Below are 17,224 nucleotides of genomic sequence, written 5' to 3' on the forward strand. Positions count from 1 at the left end.
AATAACACACTTGCTCACAGCTAAGATCAAAACCAATCAAGATCGGCAGCTTCCTAGCAGGAAAATGAACATTTGCTGCCCTCTCCTGCTACAACAAAGAAATGAGAGATAACCAGGAGAAGCTGACGTGGAGTCCTTAAACCAAAGGGAATGGCCGTGTCGCTCTCAATAGACTCTACGCAAAAACCAGACAACAACCAGAAGATGTATTGGTAATATTTATATTTGAAAGTTCCCCACTGATACATGAGGTTTAGAATACAATTTATTTACAGTAAGTGATTAAAAAAAAAAAAAAAAAAGAGGAATGGGCTGAAAAAGAGAGAAAATAGAGGCGAGGATGGGGAAGAGAGGGAGGCAGAGAGAGGTGGGAGGAAAGGAAACCTATATTCATAGACATCATAGTATGGGGTATTCGTTTCCAGGAGAGATACTGCGGCCGCTATCGTGCACAGAAGCAGCACAAATTAACATTCCACTAAGCTCAAGGTCTGCCCATCTTCCTCTTGAGAGGCACAATCCTTCTTTCAGGGTTCCCAAAATTAAATGTGGAGGAATATAAAATGCATTGCTGATATACTTATTACAAAAGTCCTTTATGGCTCATTCCCTAACTCCACTCTGAAGCAGCTGAGCCAGAATACAAAAATAAAGATATTCCTGTGCAAATAAAACATCACTGATCACATCTGCTACCACCGTTCTGAGACAGGTGACCGTCACTTTGTGGTAACGTTTGTAGTAACATCAAAGGAGAGAAGTTCTTCATTTCCTGGGCCAGGTCAGAGTATCCAATTAAAAGGGAAAACACACAAAAGGAAAGAAAACCTTTGGAATACTTCGTCATGCTGATACCAGCCTCCCATCCTTCCCACTCCCCATCCCCCACGCCAACAAAAACATAAAACGGCTTTTAAAGCTCTAAGTATACTTTATTTCCCTTTCCACAATGTGACTGAGTCTAGGGCTGTGTGTTCAGCACAGCAGGTGCAATTCCAAGTGCTCCCTAGGTCTACTTGTGCCCTGGACTACTGATGGCAGTATAGGAGGTTCAGACAGAATCACATAACCCCAACACTTAGGCAAGAGCCCAGGGAGGAGGAGTTTGCTCCGCTCCTGCATGCCCAGTCACATTTAGGGGACTATGTTATTTCTTTAATTTTTATTTTTATTAAAAAAAAAAACAATGTCAGGAAGAATGAAATATAATTGAAGTTGCAAAGGACAATAACTAAACAATGAAGGAGGACCACCAGGGACACAATGAGGAGTGTATGCTTGATCCAGAGGAGACGGTCTCTTCACCCACACAGCTGTTGCAGGCCTGCAGCCTGCAGCCTCAGCATCATTCTAAGTCACAACATTTAAAATTAAATTTTATTTGCTTTTCTTCCAAGGACACTCTTAGTCCTATCCCTGAAACCAATATGGTTGGGATAAGGTTAGAATGGTTACCACTCACTAACTACAATATTTGCTATTGAAAAAATATATTTATATATAGTTCTGGAAACTACGAAGCCAACAAAATAGAACACAGAGCTGAATTTGTCACAGTTAACTCAAGATGAGCGACAGCAGGATTGCCCAGGGAGGGTCAGACAGGGGGCTGCTGCAAATGCAGCAAGTATGTCCTTAAATATGTCACAAAGTGCAACAATCAGGGTACCTGGGCTAGCTTCTCGTCACCACACACAACGTGACAGATGCCACATTGTCCCTTTCGGTTAAAAAGGAAAAAGAGTTCTCTTTTCTCAGAAGTTGCCCTGTGAGTTTAAGACAGACATCTCTAATCACATCTTTAGATGTCTACGCTTAGCTTTATTCTTCTCAGGTGGGAATGGTCAACAGACAAAACTCACAGAAAGGATGCTGGGGCCATTCGCCCTTAGCTCAGAGGACAAGGACATGGTGCAGAGAGATCCTCACCTCTCTCATCTCAAATGAGCACATCTCACCCGGAGGGGCACAGGTCACGGCAAGCAGAGTTTACACTATCAAAGATCCGTGTGATCAAAGTCGAAAGTCAGCGGCTAAAATACAAAGAGCTAAAGGGAAGATGTGCCACGGTTTATTTCTTAGCATCAATGTGTGAACTGGCACCTCTGCTCCTGCACTTTTCTCACACGGAACTCTTTAAAAACCCTGCTCTCTCCACCGAGCCATCTTGTACTTTGAGGTCACACACCTTAAAAAACAACAACAAAACAGTGTGTTTCTTTTTGGGAATCAACAAAGGCATTTAAAAGAAAACAAAACAAAGGTACCTAGATAAAAAAAAAAAATCCATAATTAGCTTACTTTTATATACACACTGTGACTGACAATCTGAAACACTTCTTAAGTGAGAAAGGTCAATGGCTTTCCCCCTCCTTTGTCTTGCAAACAACAAAGCTGCATATTCTACTTTACATTTAAAAGGAAGGAAGAAAATACACAAGCCCATATTTATACGGCATTTCTACTAAGAGCAATAACAGATCATGTGTTCATGTTACCTACAATCACAACTCAACATGTCAACACATTATCGGCTCTACACCAAGCACACTGCCGGACATGATGGTTCGGGGTTACCGGCTCACTGCTCCCCTGTCTGTTTCTAACAAGCAAAAGCTTCCCTGGAAACAAACCCCACAACACACATTTGTCAGTACACAGCAATGCAACCACATTGGGCAAATACATACTGCATGCCAGTACATCAGCAATTTGCCTACCCAAATTAAGATTCTTCCTTTAATACAGAGCAGAGAGCCAATAAGATACATCTAGAGTATAGCCCTAGTTTTATGTTTTGCTTTTTTTTTTTTTTTTTCCTTAAACAATTTGGTCACAATGCACCTTTGATATAAAAGCATTTTTTAAACTTTATTATTAATACTCAGGACATTAGGAATTTCCAGATTTTTTTTTTTCAGTAGCATTTGTAGAACCACTTTTGGTAACAAATACAGTAGTTAGGAATATGCATCCATGTCAGAATGCATAATGTTGATCCTGAATCCTTTCTGGCTAAAAACAGGCTGGCGCTGTGATGAGCTATAGAACAAGAATCTACAAAAAACACTGGAACATGTTTTGTTTCTCCCAGAGGCTGCATCCTCTTTTGCTGAAATACTTTATAAGTACATATTAGAAAGTAAGGCAACAACTCCAAACAGTTCGTGCTGTTTGCTCAACTTGGTTCCCAATTGGATGCGCGGTCCTGGTGTTCAACATCATGGTTATATCACTTAGTGTTCTGTCTTTCTTGCTTCACAGGGTCGAAAAGGATGTTTCTCTGACATTTCTAAATTGTCTCTGGTCTGGATGCACAATGATGTCTGCAGCTAATGCTGCAGGTGCTGAAGCGTGTGGCGCGTCCTGCTGCCTGTTTTCAAAGGATTCAAGACATTGATTTGGACTCACCATATCTGATACGAAGCCCAACACTCCCTTCGCTACTATGCTTATCACCTTTTCTTTTACTCCTAATCGGAAAACTAAAGGAGTACCAGGAACACCTGGCCACTGGGAAGATGTTCACCCAGCAGACATTTCACAAGGACCCTCTGTAATTCACTGCCTCATTCCACATGGACATTCGACTCATGAGGATGTGCAAAAGGAAAGGATGTCAAATTACAGTCAAGTTGTCCAGAGGAGGGTGTTATACAAACTTATAAAGAAATGACAATCTTTTCTTCCTTTACTATAAATACATGTAACACCTTAGCAGAAAGACAAGCTAAATTTAAGATTGTTCACATTTGAAAATTGTATCATACTCTCTGCTAGTGATAAATAAGGAACTCCTGATAATGAAATTTTAACATAGCAATTTCACCAACAGATCCTGAAGACCTTCCTTTTGTTTGTTTGTTTGTTTTGTTTTGTTTTAAGAGGGTTGGAACAATGATTATGTTTGCAAAGTTCTGAGAAGTCCATCTACTGTCCAAACTTTGGATTGAAGTCCTTATGTTTTCCTTTACTTAGAGACGGGTATATACAGTGCTGTTGTAATAATGAGACAAATGTGAGATCTACTGTAAAGTTGCACAACACAGAAAACTGTTGCTCCATCCTTCTACTATATAAGCGTGTGACCCCATGGGTTAGTGATGTCACGGCCAGATTGTTGTTAAGTTGGAATTATCCCATCGCGCCTAAGACCTCTCTTTAACTCCAGATCCTCCAATTTTTTCCACAATTCTTCACGCTCCTTTTCTTTCTTTTTCTCACTGGAGGAAGAAACAGAAAACAATGTAAACGACTGAGAGGGTTAGGTGAGACAGCCCAACAGAAGCAGCCTTTCCCTCACAGAAGCCCCAAGCGGCTCTGAAGCAACAGGCAGCAAGCTTCCTGAATTTCCTTTTGAGTTTTCCCTCAGTGGGTTCTATTTTGACATCCTCGCTGACACAGAAATAGTACTAATGAAAAGAATAGAAAACAAGACTGCTTTAAGATTTACATTAACACCCTTAATCTGTAGATACAGTATAAATTATAATACAGTGGACAATCACACCAGTATCATATCTTAACACCAAAGTGCTTGGTGGCTTTTAAATGCTCAGGGCCTTGTTAGACCCCAACCTTCTATTTGTTTCCAAACAAACACTCAAAAGAGACGCTGGGAATGACACTGACAGAAAATGAACAAGATCAAGAAAATACATTCTCCCCTTTATTTGTATTTATTTTTCCTATACAATGCACACCGAAACTATATAATCAACATATATTTATGGTATATATGTTATAGAATAAATAAGACTGTATTAATGATCTACAAGAAACTTTGTGCACACTGGCATTATGGTATTTTAAAATTTTAAGTGAGCCAGCCTTCAAACTTTGTTAAATACTAATTTACCAGTGATTCCCAGGACTTGAGACTGCATTGTTTGGGAACATTTATCACAACTGAATAAGCCAAAATAGGTTCAACAATTTAAATTCAGTTTTTTTAAATATTTTATTATCAATCAAGTAGTAAGTTTACAATCAAAGAGCATAAAACTATATTATAAATTAAACACATGGACGCTTATTAAAAATATCTACTAACATAATTCACTTCATTACCTCTAGCTTACTGCAATGAACTGGTGAAAAGTAAACCCAGATAAAATTGTGAATTCACAATTTCACAAATTCAAACAATTCCTAAGCACAGGAGTTCTGCTACTTCAGGTATCAGGAACTGGTCCTTACATATCCCACTTCAGCAACAGTACATTCTTTATTCAGAGGACTTAATAAAGATAATGTGAACTTTGTATAGAAGTCCAATGCAAAACACTACTTAGTAATCGCCAATACGTTGCAAAGTTATATTAAATTCTCTAACAATAGAAAATAGGGGCTGGAGAGATGACTCAATGGCTGCTCTCCCAGAGGATCCAGGTTCAATTCCCAGCACCCACATGGCAGTTCACAGCCATCTACAATCTCAGTTCCAGGGGATAGGCACATCCTCTTCTGTCCATGCCCTGTAGGCACATGGCACACATACGTAATGGGGCACAAACACATAACACATAAAAGGAAAATAAACTTTTTAAAAGAAAACCCCAAATCAATTAAAAAAAAAAAAAGTAAGTTTCATTTTCCTTGAACTAAAGAACAAAACAAAAAACCCCAAAGAAACCCAAGTAATTTGGCACTCCCATACAATTGCAGGGATGTTGAATCATATGACATAGTATCTTCACTTCGTAACTAATATCCTGGCAATTTAGACTCTGTTTACTATGACTGCTGTCTTAGTGCAATCTAGACAGTATGGATTTCAGCAGGCATAATGGTCTTCAAACATAGAGACTTCAAACTTATGTGATACCTTTAACCAGAACAATGGCATTGAAGGTCATAAGTGGCAAGGTTAGAAACTCCCCAACCATTAGAGATCACTTTTATTTTTTGTTGGAATTTATTCAGAAAAATATTTTAGGTGTTGGAGAGTTGGCTCTGCAGCTATGAGCCAAGGGCTGTTCTTCCAAAGGACTAGCCAGGCTCAGTTCCCAGCACCCACATGGTAGCTCACAAATGTCTGTAGTTCCAGGGGCTCCAAAGTCCTCTTCTGACCTCTGAAGGCACCAGACTCACGCGCATAGCACATATATACATGCAGGCAAAACATGTTTCTAGCATGTGACCCCACATTCATACAGCTGAGGCCAAAAGGCAAAAAGCTGAACTAATATATTAATAGAGTAAAAGGGAGGGAGCTAGAGGCTGAAGAGGGCCACACCCTAGCATGGGTATGGTTCTGGAAAGGGAGTTGCTGGCTTCTAGACTCTTGGTTGTAAGCAAGCTGCTGGGCAATCACCACTTGCTTGGCAGTACAATTTGGAGATGATATTAGTCTAAACAAATGTTCTCAGAGAACGCTGATTAAGTACATGAACATCTCTAGAGCCCATGCAGAGTTGTAACGCGTCTGACTTCTCTGTTTGGCAGACGAGGAGAAGGAAGCAAAGGTTTGGGAACTTTTCTCAACCGAGAGTCAGCTCATCCCATGGCAGTTTCATGCTGCCGTAAACTGCAGCGGGCACCATGACATCATCCATCACCTTCCATTGAAGCTGCTCACTCAGTTCATCAGCTTTACAGTACGCACTGTGATTTGTCCTGTATGTCCTCTCTTCCTCCAGATGAGTGCGTGCTGACCTACCATACTGCTGTGACACTGGCAACTTTATTTTTAAAACTCACAGTCTGAGCTTAGGACAGCCTCGTCATCCCCAAAGGAAAAACCATTCGGCTCACTTCTTCTTCCAGCTCCTGGCACCCACTGGTCTGCTGTTTCTATGGGTTTTCCTTTACTAGCCTTTCATACAATGCGATTATATACTGGAAAACAAACAAACTAGCTATTTTCTCTTTTTTGCTGCTGCATGTAGCCCAGGTCTGTTACTCCAGCTCCTCTTGCTTTCACCTCAGGTGCTGGGATTACAGATGTGCACCAACACATCTGGCTCCTTAAAGTCTAAATCTCTCTGATGTATTCAGTACCACCCTCATTTTTCCCAGCGTTCCTCTCTGTCTGTGGGATTTTAAGACTCCAGCACACTGTAATGCTGGGAATCTTGTCAAATTCTCCTCCCAGTTCATCTCACATAGCACTGGTGTTGGCACCATATGTAACAGTGTTAAAAGCTTACTCCACCCACCATTCTGATTTGTAATGCGTAAAAAATCTGCTGTGAACTGAAACCATCAACTTCCTGTCATCAACAAGTAAAACCTCTTATCTGGCTTTCATCACAGCCACAAACAGCCATGTTCAATTACTAATTAACAGTTACTATCACTTATGTGGAGAAGCCAATACTTGTATCTGCTTAGTACAACCTTCTAATTTTGCATATTTGGCAAAGTATCATCCTTGTTTCTTTTTTTTTTAAATAAAAAAACAAATAAATAAATAGATAAAAAATAACTTTCATTAAGGAAGTTCATTCACTATTAACCACCTTAACAATCTAGCATATCGGATGAACCTCACAGTTCTGTCTATTCCTAGTCCCCTTAGATAATAAAAGACCATAAAGTAACTTCATTGTGGAAGCTAATTTAAGATGAACCAATTAATTTGAAATAAGACCCCGTGTGTGTGTGTGTGTGCTATGCACACACATACACACAGTGGTACTGAGAATCCAGCACAGGGCTTTGTATATGACAGCCAAACACACCCTCTATCAATTACAATGAAGCACCTTCAATGCTCTTAATGAGACTGTAGGCAGATTTCATCCCTATTTAACTAGAATAACAACAAAGATTATAGGGATCTCTATGGCCCTAACAGACAACTGCTATGCACTGTGTACTGTTTAATGGTCCATCATGGTATTCTGATGTGCCCTTAGTCACCACCACCCTTTTTTTGAGTGTATGGATATTTTTTTGCCTGCACATATGTCAGTGCATCATATTCATGCCTGATCCTCAAGGAGACCAAAAGAGCATGTCAAATCCTTTGAAATTGCAGTTTACAACTTTTGAAAGCTGTTGTGGGTGCTGGACTTGAACCTGGGTCCTCAGGAAGAACACCAAATCCTCTTAACAGCTAAGCCATCTTTCCAGGCCCCCTTAGCCCTTTTAAAAAATAACTTTTCAAAGAAATCAATTTAACTGTAGGGCAAGACAGGTCATTATAAATTTAGTAATTTTTAACAATTAATAATATCATGAATTAACGGTTATTTAGGTTTTAAGTGTAATACTTAAAACCTAGTAATACAACATTGGCATTTATCTCAATGTTGTAATTAAAAACAATATTGTAATTCAAATCATATTCTGTGATTTAACTGTCTCCCATTAACCACATCTCTGTAACTTAAAAGCAATCTCTGCCATGGTCTTTGGTCCTCTGTCCCCAAACCTTCCTACTCATTGTCTTTTTCCTCAATAAAACACAACTAACACATTCTACATAAGGCAAAGCAAAGATGCAAAAAACAAACAAACAGGAACCAAAACAAAAAAACAGAAAACATCCTTCCGTGAGGTTCAACAAAGTTCAAGGTGTAAATATTCCCACACACCAACACTGGGACTCTTTAAGATCCACGCTTTGACTTACAAAGTAGGCAGTTGCATTCCGGGAGATCAGAGTCAAACCATAGAACCAACTACTAAGAGCTCTGTTTTCCTTAATCTCTCCATTACATCTGTGGGGGTTTAAATAGGAACAGCTCCCATAGGCTCACAGATTTGAATGTTTGGTCACCATGGAATGACACTATCAAGAGGTGTCACTTTGTTGAAGTAAGTGTGTCACTGGGGGTAGGCTTTGGGGTTTCAAATGTTCAAACCAGGCCCTATGTCTCTCTCTGACTGCTGCCTGGGGATCCAGATGTAGAACTCTCAGCTCCCTCTCCAGCACCAGGTCTGCCTGCACGCCTCGATGCTTCCTGCCTTGATGACAATGGACTAAACCTCTGAAACGTAAGCAAAATGTTTTCCTTTATAAGAGTTGCTATGGCCACAGCAACAGAAACTAAGGAACTAACTAAGGAAACACTTTTTAGAAAGTTGAACACACTGGATTAAAAATAAAACTTGGCTCAGGCAAGGTGGTGCACGCCTTTAATCCCAGCACTTGGGAGGCAGAGGCAGGCAGATCTCTGAGTTTGAGGCCAGCTTGGTCTACAGAGTGAGTTCTGAGATCACCACAGCTACACAGAGAGGCCCTGCTCAAAATTCATAATGATAATAATTATTATATAATAAAAATAAAACAGGAGAATCATGTAAATAAAATGAAGAAAGACTATTTGCACCATTCTAGTCTTAAGCACTTCAATATCTTCTAATACTAGATCACTAAAGCTTATATTCCTAGACTAGAAAGTAAGGTCTGGACAAATAGTGCCTGTTCTCTCCTGTTCTGGTGGAAATTGCCAGGCCAATTTTAGTTTGGGTGGGTTAGCAACAGATGTCGGCCTAGAGGACCAAGCACCTAATAGTCCCCTGAAGTGGGCCTGAAAAGACCCATTATGTGCCAGGTTCTGAACCCTGTGGCAGAACAGAAAGGAGGGGAGAAGAGCAGCAGGCGTCACCAGAATCACACCATTACAGAACCGCCTTACTTGGACACAGCCTGCAGAAGCGGACACGGAAGTAAACAAACTGCTGTTTATGATCTCATGTGCAACTAGGCAACTTGAGCAGAGCTCAGAAAGGACTCGATAGCTGTATGCACAGCACACAAAAGAGCTTTAAAGAGTTACCGCTGACGATCTGACTTGTATGTGGCTGTCAGCTCGTCAAACATAGTGCTGTTCATTTCCATAAAGGCCTTCAACACGTTGTACACCAGCGCCACAATAGCCCTGTGAGGCAGAGAACAGAACGTACTGGTTAGTCTTTCACAGTGGGGTGTGCTGAACAGAAAAGCAGAAAGGACATCTCTGGCATGAGATAGCTCCTCTATTATACATACATAAGAAAATTTCACTGAGTTTTTTCTTTGACAAGGTCATTCACTGAGAAAGTGCATTCTGATCATTTAACACACCCACCCTCTCTGGCAACCTTATTACCCTCACTGCTCCCTACAAATTCCTTTCCCACATTCATGTAGCACAGGCTAGCCTAAACCTCAGTATGTACCTGAGGATGACTTTGAACTCCTGATACTCCTGCCTTCACCTACCTAGTACTGAGACTATGGTGTGTGTCTCCTATCCCCTTTTGGTTGGGCCTACAGTTCCATTTCCACATGAAGAGATTTGAATTATTTACTGTTCACAATTTCCCTGTGGGATGGCAGAAATAAAACCCAAATTTGCCCTTCCAAATTTTTGGTACCCAGAGCAGACATGCTTTTATGGCCAATGTATAACAAAAGCCAAGTATGAAAATAAAGCTGCTTCAGATGTTCGGGAGATAGCTTAAACAGGTGCACGCTGAGCACGTGCACACTGGTTGATGGTGTACACCTGTAATCCCAGTACCTGTGAGGAATAGAGCATTAAGAGTTCAAGGCCACTGTGGGCTACCTACGGAGATTATCTAAATTTAATGTCAGAAACTGCTCCAGTGGAAATGAATATATAAACCACATGTGTTCAAAGACAAGCGCCAAGCCCCTACAAGCTGTTGTCCCAGTGTGGCTACATTAGTCTGTTTGTTCCTGCTTAGTCCTTCTGTTGACCCAATACTCATGCTGAAAACGTCAGGCTGGCACTGGATGCTCTTGGCTATGGAGCACTACACAGCTAAGAAGCCAAGCGGCTGGACTATTCTTACCAAGCACAATATGCTCTTGATACAGACAATGTGAGGACTGTGCTGTGACAGACTTGAAAGCTTCAGACTAGGAAAAAATGGTGTCTCCCACTTCAAAACTACACAAGGTTGCTTCCATTTTGCAACAAACTTTCCAATCTTACTAAGAAGGCATTGCTAAAAGACTGAGGTCACATGTTAGTGGGAGGTCTGGTGTCTGCTGCAGCTTCTGCTAGGTGCCCAGAAGAAGAGAAACTTAGTGAGGACTCAAGAATGGCCTTCCCAAGGGCAGCCCTGGAGAAGCACGGGACCCTGGGCACAGGACACTGCCTACAACTGCTCTCCTCAGGAAAACATCTGTACAACGACTCTTTCTTTTTTTAAAGTTCTATTAATATAGAACTTTAGTTAGAAAAATGAAAGAAAATGCTATCCTACAACTCTATGCAAGAAATTTAAAATGCAGATGTGATAGACTGAACAGCACTTAATTCTTCAATGCCACATAACTTTACTGCATAGATAAATACACAAAGGCATCTCATTATTCTACTTTAGCTCTTCTAGGGCTGAATGAAATCTGTCCTTGACTATAAAATTTTGTCCCCCTCCAACAACTAACAACCAATGGATAGAAATGGATATTCCTATAAAATGCAGATCCCCTCAGACCATCTCCTCACAGCCCCTCAGTTTTTTCTAATGGTGCCCTTGGAGAAGGCTCATGCAGGTCTCGTTCCCTTTTCTCGCCTCATCTCTGGTGCTGTTAACCCAAAGGCCTCATGCCTTCGCACTCTGGAGCCCACAGGCCTAGGAACTTGACGGGCACTTTAACATGTGTGCCATTTTACCAGGAACAAGGATCCCTATCTGAAGGGGCTTGCCCAATCACCCCCACCCACCAAACTCTATTAGGATTCTAACTGAAACTGAGCACAGCCATACCCTAGCACTCAGAAAGCTGAGGCAGGAGGATCATGAATTTGAGGTGAAGGCAGATCTTGCCTTGAAAAAATTACTAGGTTTAGCTGGAGCTCTGCCAGCCAGGCACATCTTTGGGGCTCTACAACATTCTCCAAACATATCTGGCAACCTTCAGACAGGCCAGAAAGCCTAAGTAAGCAGGTGTTTTAACCAAATAGCACTACTTTATGAAAGTATTTCCTTGCTATCCAGTCCCCAGGCAGCAAATTTTCAGGAGGGATGTTTATCTTGCCACGTGTGCACCTTTAGCAATGGGCATGGCATTCAGTGCACAGTGAGCTCAGAGATATTTACTAATGAAAAGAAGAGGAGCAAAGGAGAGAAGATCAAAAGGGAGAGGGGGCAGAAGAAGAGGGAGGGGAGGAAGAAGGAAACTGGACACATACGGATTCCAATGCTCTTTCGAAATCCTATAAAGACTGGAGAACATGATGGGAAGGATGACGTTAGAGTTTTCTTCTATCAAACTCATGATGTATTCATTATTCCAATAATAGAGTGCCCTTTCTGCCACCTTTGAAAAAAGAAAAGGACAAATTATAATCTTTTCAAATAAAGGTCTTTTAAAAGGCTATTTTTAAATCATTCAATCAAAAGTATAATTAAACATTAATAACTCTTTACATTTTGTGAAGATTTATGATCTCTCAGGAAGTTGCCAGGTGGTTCATCAGTTTGGGGAGGAAAAGGCTTTCTTTCCTTACCTATTAACTTTTCTTCTCCTTTAAGTCTACACATCTCATCTATTTTCACGCTCTTCCTATAACAGTTCCCATTCATCCTTCCTCTCCACACATACCCTCTCATCCAGTTAAGCTTTCAGGACTCCTTGCCTGGCTTAGGTTCTGTTATTCATAGAGTCTTAAACGTTCTCACAGGCTTATGCTTTGTTTTTGGTTTTTGTTAAGTTATTTATTTATTTTTATTTTATGTGCATGGGTGTTTTGTCTGCACATGTGTAAGGGTGTCAGATTCCCTGGGACTGGAGTTACATACAGTTGAGAGCTGCCATGTGGGTGCTGGGAATTGAACCCAGGTCCTCTGGAAGAGCAGCCAGTGCTCTTAACCTCTGAGCCATCTCTCCAGCCCTCAGGCTATGTTTTCATGCTTTGTCTGCAGCTTGTGGTGCTACCTAGAAAGCTCTGGGGCCTTCTAAGGTGGTATCTGGCTGGAGGAGTATGTTGGTTGCTATTGTCTTGGATTCCTGTTCTCTCCTGTTCTCTCATCTGATCAGTAGGCCTGAGTTACTCATCTTAGACGTGTACTCCAATGGCTTCTTTTATTTATGTAAACTAAGAAATCATGTTTTGGACAGACTGAGAAATTAGAACCTTACTATAGTTATACCCACCATTCCGTATGTTCAAAACACTGCTGTCTATCCTGGTTACTAGTCCCTGAGCACTGAGAAACAGTTTTCAAGGAAACTACCCGACATCAGCCACAGTGCTGTGTCCACTTACATCATTGCCTTTGAAGCTTGTAACTAATGGAGTTGGTGCCACTATTCCGATTTTATAAATGAGAACTTTGAGAGCTAGGTGATAAGTCACTGGCTCAAGGTCACATGGCTAGCAAGTGGCAGACAGAGCCTGCTGTCCCTAAAAAGCTGATAAGCTGGTGGGAACAGGAGTAACTGTGAGCAGGGCTGTGGAGCAGAATGACCACTCTGCACATACATACACAGTAGCTGCATAAGATCATGGCAGAGTCAGTATGCATGCTAGGAACCAAGCTTGGCCCCAGACTTCTGGCCTCCAGGACTGTGAGGAAATCAATTCCTGCTGTTTAAGCTATTTGGTCTGGAGCATTCTGTATGGCAACCTGAGCCAACCAAAACATGACTGAATCCCCCACTCTTTCCCTGCTTATCTTTCCCTGCAAGTACTAGGGAATGTTCAACTACTGAACTCCATCCTCTGTCTAACAAACTATCTTTCTCTCCAAGCTTTGAGCATCATGTAGGCCTCCCAGCAAAAATAGAAAGCTAAACAGTCCGTATGTTTAAGTGCCACAGGTTTAGTGTAGTATGCATAATCTCTACACTCTGTTCTGAACTTTTCTATCTGCATCCAGACTGGACACTTCACAGAATGGGGTTCCAGCTATGTTTTCCTTTTGTGCTGTGTAGTGTAATCACTCGCTTAATATACTAACATGTCTTTAGATTTAAATATAGTATCAGCCAGGACCTCTCTATTTGACAGTTTACAGGGCCATGCACCATCAAATTAGAAGTGTGCTTTAGCACTGTTGAACAATGTCTTCAAATGGCAGGGAGCATGTCGAGTCTGCTGGGTTTGTATGGTGGACTTTTAGTGAGAACAGCCACCACTGTGTTCAGTTCTGGTCCCTTTCTTTCCTGGGAGGTTTCCATAGCACTGCAGCCAGGACCTCCTGAAAGCATACAACCGAGAGCACCTTTTCTATGCTCACCTCAAACAGCCACAAGGAGGCAGAGCAGGCCATGGGAAGGTCATGGGCTTTAGCCTTTTTAGCAAGAAGCCACGTTTAAAACAAAAATTCACCTACATTCTCTTGATAGTTCGGAACCTTGAGTAAGGCATGCAGGGCCTCATCAGGACAGTGGGAGAGACCATCACAGGATAACTTTGGCTGCTCTTCTCTTCCTAAGCATTACAAATACTCCTTCTCACACACTGGAGAAACCCTAGCATTTCATTTCATTTACCAAGTTAGGACATTTGACTTCTCTCAGCTTTGCGTTCCAATCATGCCTTCTTGCAGGGTTATTATGGGAATCAAAGTTAAGAGATAAAGCCTGTTAGGGGCAGGAGATCAATGTCAGGTGACTATTTATTAACAGTACTATTATCCTGTGAGAAAATCCCAAATAAAAACAAAGTAGCTGGAGAGATAGCTGAGTGGCTAAGATGGTGCACAGACTATCTCTTGCAGAGGACCCAAGTTCAGTTCCCCACATCCAAACTAGGCTGCTCACAACCACCTATATAACTCCAGCTCCAGGGAGATCTGAGACACCTCTGGCATCTGTGGGCACTGCATTCATGTATACATATCCACATAAACATAATTAAAATTAAAAAAGAAAAACTATATAGCTAGTGCCCATGATGATTTTTTCCAACACAAATGAAGTTTAGTCAATGGGTTCACATGACACACACCACTCTAGATCATTTTAATTACTACTAACCTGAAAATGGGGGCTAGAAACACACTTGGCAATTTGTTTAAACAAAGGTTCTTGGATTTTAACAAATTGTGACGGTTCAATCACATCCAAGATTTCTTCTAGCTCCCCAAGGAACATGACCTATAAGTAAAAGCAAAACACAAAATATGAGGTTCATCACCAAAACTTCCACGTGATCAATTTTATAAATTTTAAGAAAAAGAAAAAAAGAACCAGACACTGTTCTATTCATTTCAGCCTGGCAGGATGACTCATAGGTCAGAGTGCTTACTATGAAAGCATGAGAACATGAGTTCAAATCCCCAGTCCCCACATAAAAAGGCAGGTGGCCCCATAAGCATGCCTACAACCCCAGTGCTATGGGATGCTGGCACACAAGATCTCCAGGGTTTGCTTGCTGTCTGCCAGCCCAGCTCCAAGTTCTACGGCAAGTCACTGTCTCAAGAGTCCTTTTCTGACCTCCATGTGCAAACCTCACACCCATACACACAAACATACCCACTTGACAAAGAGCTCAGTACAGGGTATTCTGTTAAAGGTAGTTACTGATAATACTGGAAATTCTAATAACACAGAGGCCCCAGGGCACCAGGATAACTAGCCTCTCCCTTGTCTGGCCTTTGGGATTCTGCCCACTGCTAGCAACCAAGATATTTAACACCCCACCTGACCCCACTTTTTTAAAATAATCCCCCCCCTCCCCGAACAAATGTGCATTAATCCACACCACCACAGAAGGACACACTGGACAAGCAGCTGTCATTCTGCTATGCTCTCCAAGTCTGAGACAAACAGCAAATTCACTCACGTTAAAGTACCACATTAACCACATCAGTGCACACTGACCTGTTTTCTACGATTACATGCACACACGTGTCCTCTCCCCCCCCCCCCACTCCTCTAGAACATAGTGAATCTCATGGCCTTGGGGCTGTATGCAAAAGAAAGCTTGAAGATCACACAATGGAGCAAGATAAATAGATTTAGACACTTGTATAAATAGAATGGAAAAACAACAAATAAATACCAGTTTATTCATGAAAAATAATGGGAAAAGCTAAGTAGGCAATTAAAATATGAAAAATGATGCCTCTTCCTTAGTGATACAGAGATTTGCTTTACCGAATGTTGTCAAGAAATGGGGGAACCTCCTGAGGCTGTGGTGGGGAAACCTCTGAAAGTGCGGAGTGGGGAACCTCCTGAGGATGTGGAGTGGGTGTGGAGGGGGGAAACCTCCTGAGGGTGTGGAGTGGGTGGGGGGGAAACCCCGAGGTGTGGAGGGGGAAACTCCTGAGGGGGGGGGGGGGGGGGGGGGGTGTGGAATGGGTGTGGAGGGGGGAACCTCCTGAGGGTGTGGAGTGGGAAACCTCCTGAGGGTGTGGAATGGGTGTGGAGGGGGGAACCTCCTGAGGGGGGAGGGGGAGAGAGGGGAAACCAGGGGGAGGGGGAGGGGGGAACCTCCTGAGGGTGTGGAGTGGGTGTGGAGTGGGGAACCCCCTGGGATGGAGGGGGGAGGGGGGAACCTCCTGAGGATGTGGAGTGGGAAACCTCCTGAGGGTGTGGAGTGGGTGTGGAGGGGGGAACCTCCTGAGGATGTGGAGGGGGAAACTTCCTGAGGGTGTGGAGTGGGTGGAGGGGGCCCCCCGGGTGTGGAGTGGGTGTAGAGAGGGGAAACCTCCTGAGGATGTGGAGTGGGTGTGGAGGGGGGAAACCTCCTGAGGATGTGGAGTGGGTGTAGAGAGGGGAAACCTCCTGAGGAGGGGTGTGGGAGGGGAAACCCCCGGGGGTGTGGAGTGGGGGGGAGGGAAACCTCCTGAGGATGTGGAGTGGGTGTGGAATGGGTGTGGAGGGGGGAAACCTCCTGAGGGTGTGGAGTGGGTGTGGAGGGGGGGAACCTCTGAGGCTCTAGAGTAGGGTTAGGACCACAGCTGATGTGAGGGAGAGACTCTTTCCATATCCCATATCCTTTGTCAAGGCACATCCGATCTCTTGGGACATAAAGCTAATGGGTGGCCTCTTTCCAGGCCAGAAGGAGAGGGCTTCTGATCTGGGGTGGGAACAGTTAGGCTCCCTTCAAGCTACTGCCTGGGGACTCACTCCTCCCTACCAACATGCCTGTTTAGGTGCCTGCATGGCAGGCAACTCATTCTCGGGCACGACAAGTTAAAGGTCTGCTGTATATTACGAGACTGCACACAGGATAAACCCTGGGGACTGGAGCAGGCTTCCATGCGACGCAGAGTCACTATGACAATGACAACAGCAGAGCTAAACAACTGGACACACAGTGGTGCATGGCCAGGGGTTACAGTAGCTACAAGCCCAGGGTTC

The 17,224-nt window shown here is 42.7% G+C and overlaps 1 protein-coding gene across 4 annotated transcripts in view; it reads right to left on the reverse strand.

Moving 5' to 3' along the window:
- Window positions 1-293: 293 nt before the first annotated feature.
- The window catches only part of Ppp2r5e (protein phosphatase 2 regulatory subunit B'epsilon), a 143,556-nt gene continuing 126,625 nt past the window's right edge, over window positions 294-17,224 (reverse strand). For 3 of the 4 annotated variants that reach the window (XM_051196004.1, XM_051196003.1, XM_051196006.1), the window contains 4 exons: window positions 14,894-15,013; window positions 12,102-12,229; window positions 9,732-9,833; window positions 294-4,223 (listed from right to left, as the gene is read on the reverse strand). In XM_051196004.1, the coding sequence (XP_051051961.1) occupies window positions 4,124-4,223; window positions 9,732-9,833; window positions 12,102-12,229; window positions 14,894-15,013 (450 nt within the window). In that variant the 3' untranslated portion in view covers window positions 294-4,123. The remainder of the gene's footprint in view (window positions 4,224-9,731; window positions 9,834-12,101; window positions 12,230-14,893; window positions 15,014-17,224) is intronic. The other variant, XM_051196005.1, reaches the window with a different exon arrangement.

The sequence above is a fragment of the Phodopus roborovskii genome, unplaced genomic scaffold, assembly GCF_943737965.1.
Source record: "Phodopus roborovskii unplaced genomic scaffold, PHOROB, whole genome shotgun sequence".
Taxonomy (NCBI): Eukaryota; Metazoa; Chordata; class Mammalia; order Rodentia; family Cricetidae; genus Phodopus; species Phodopus roborovskii.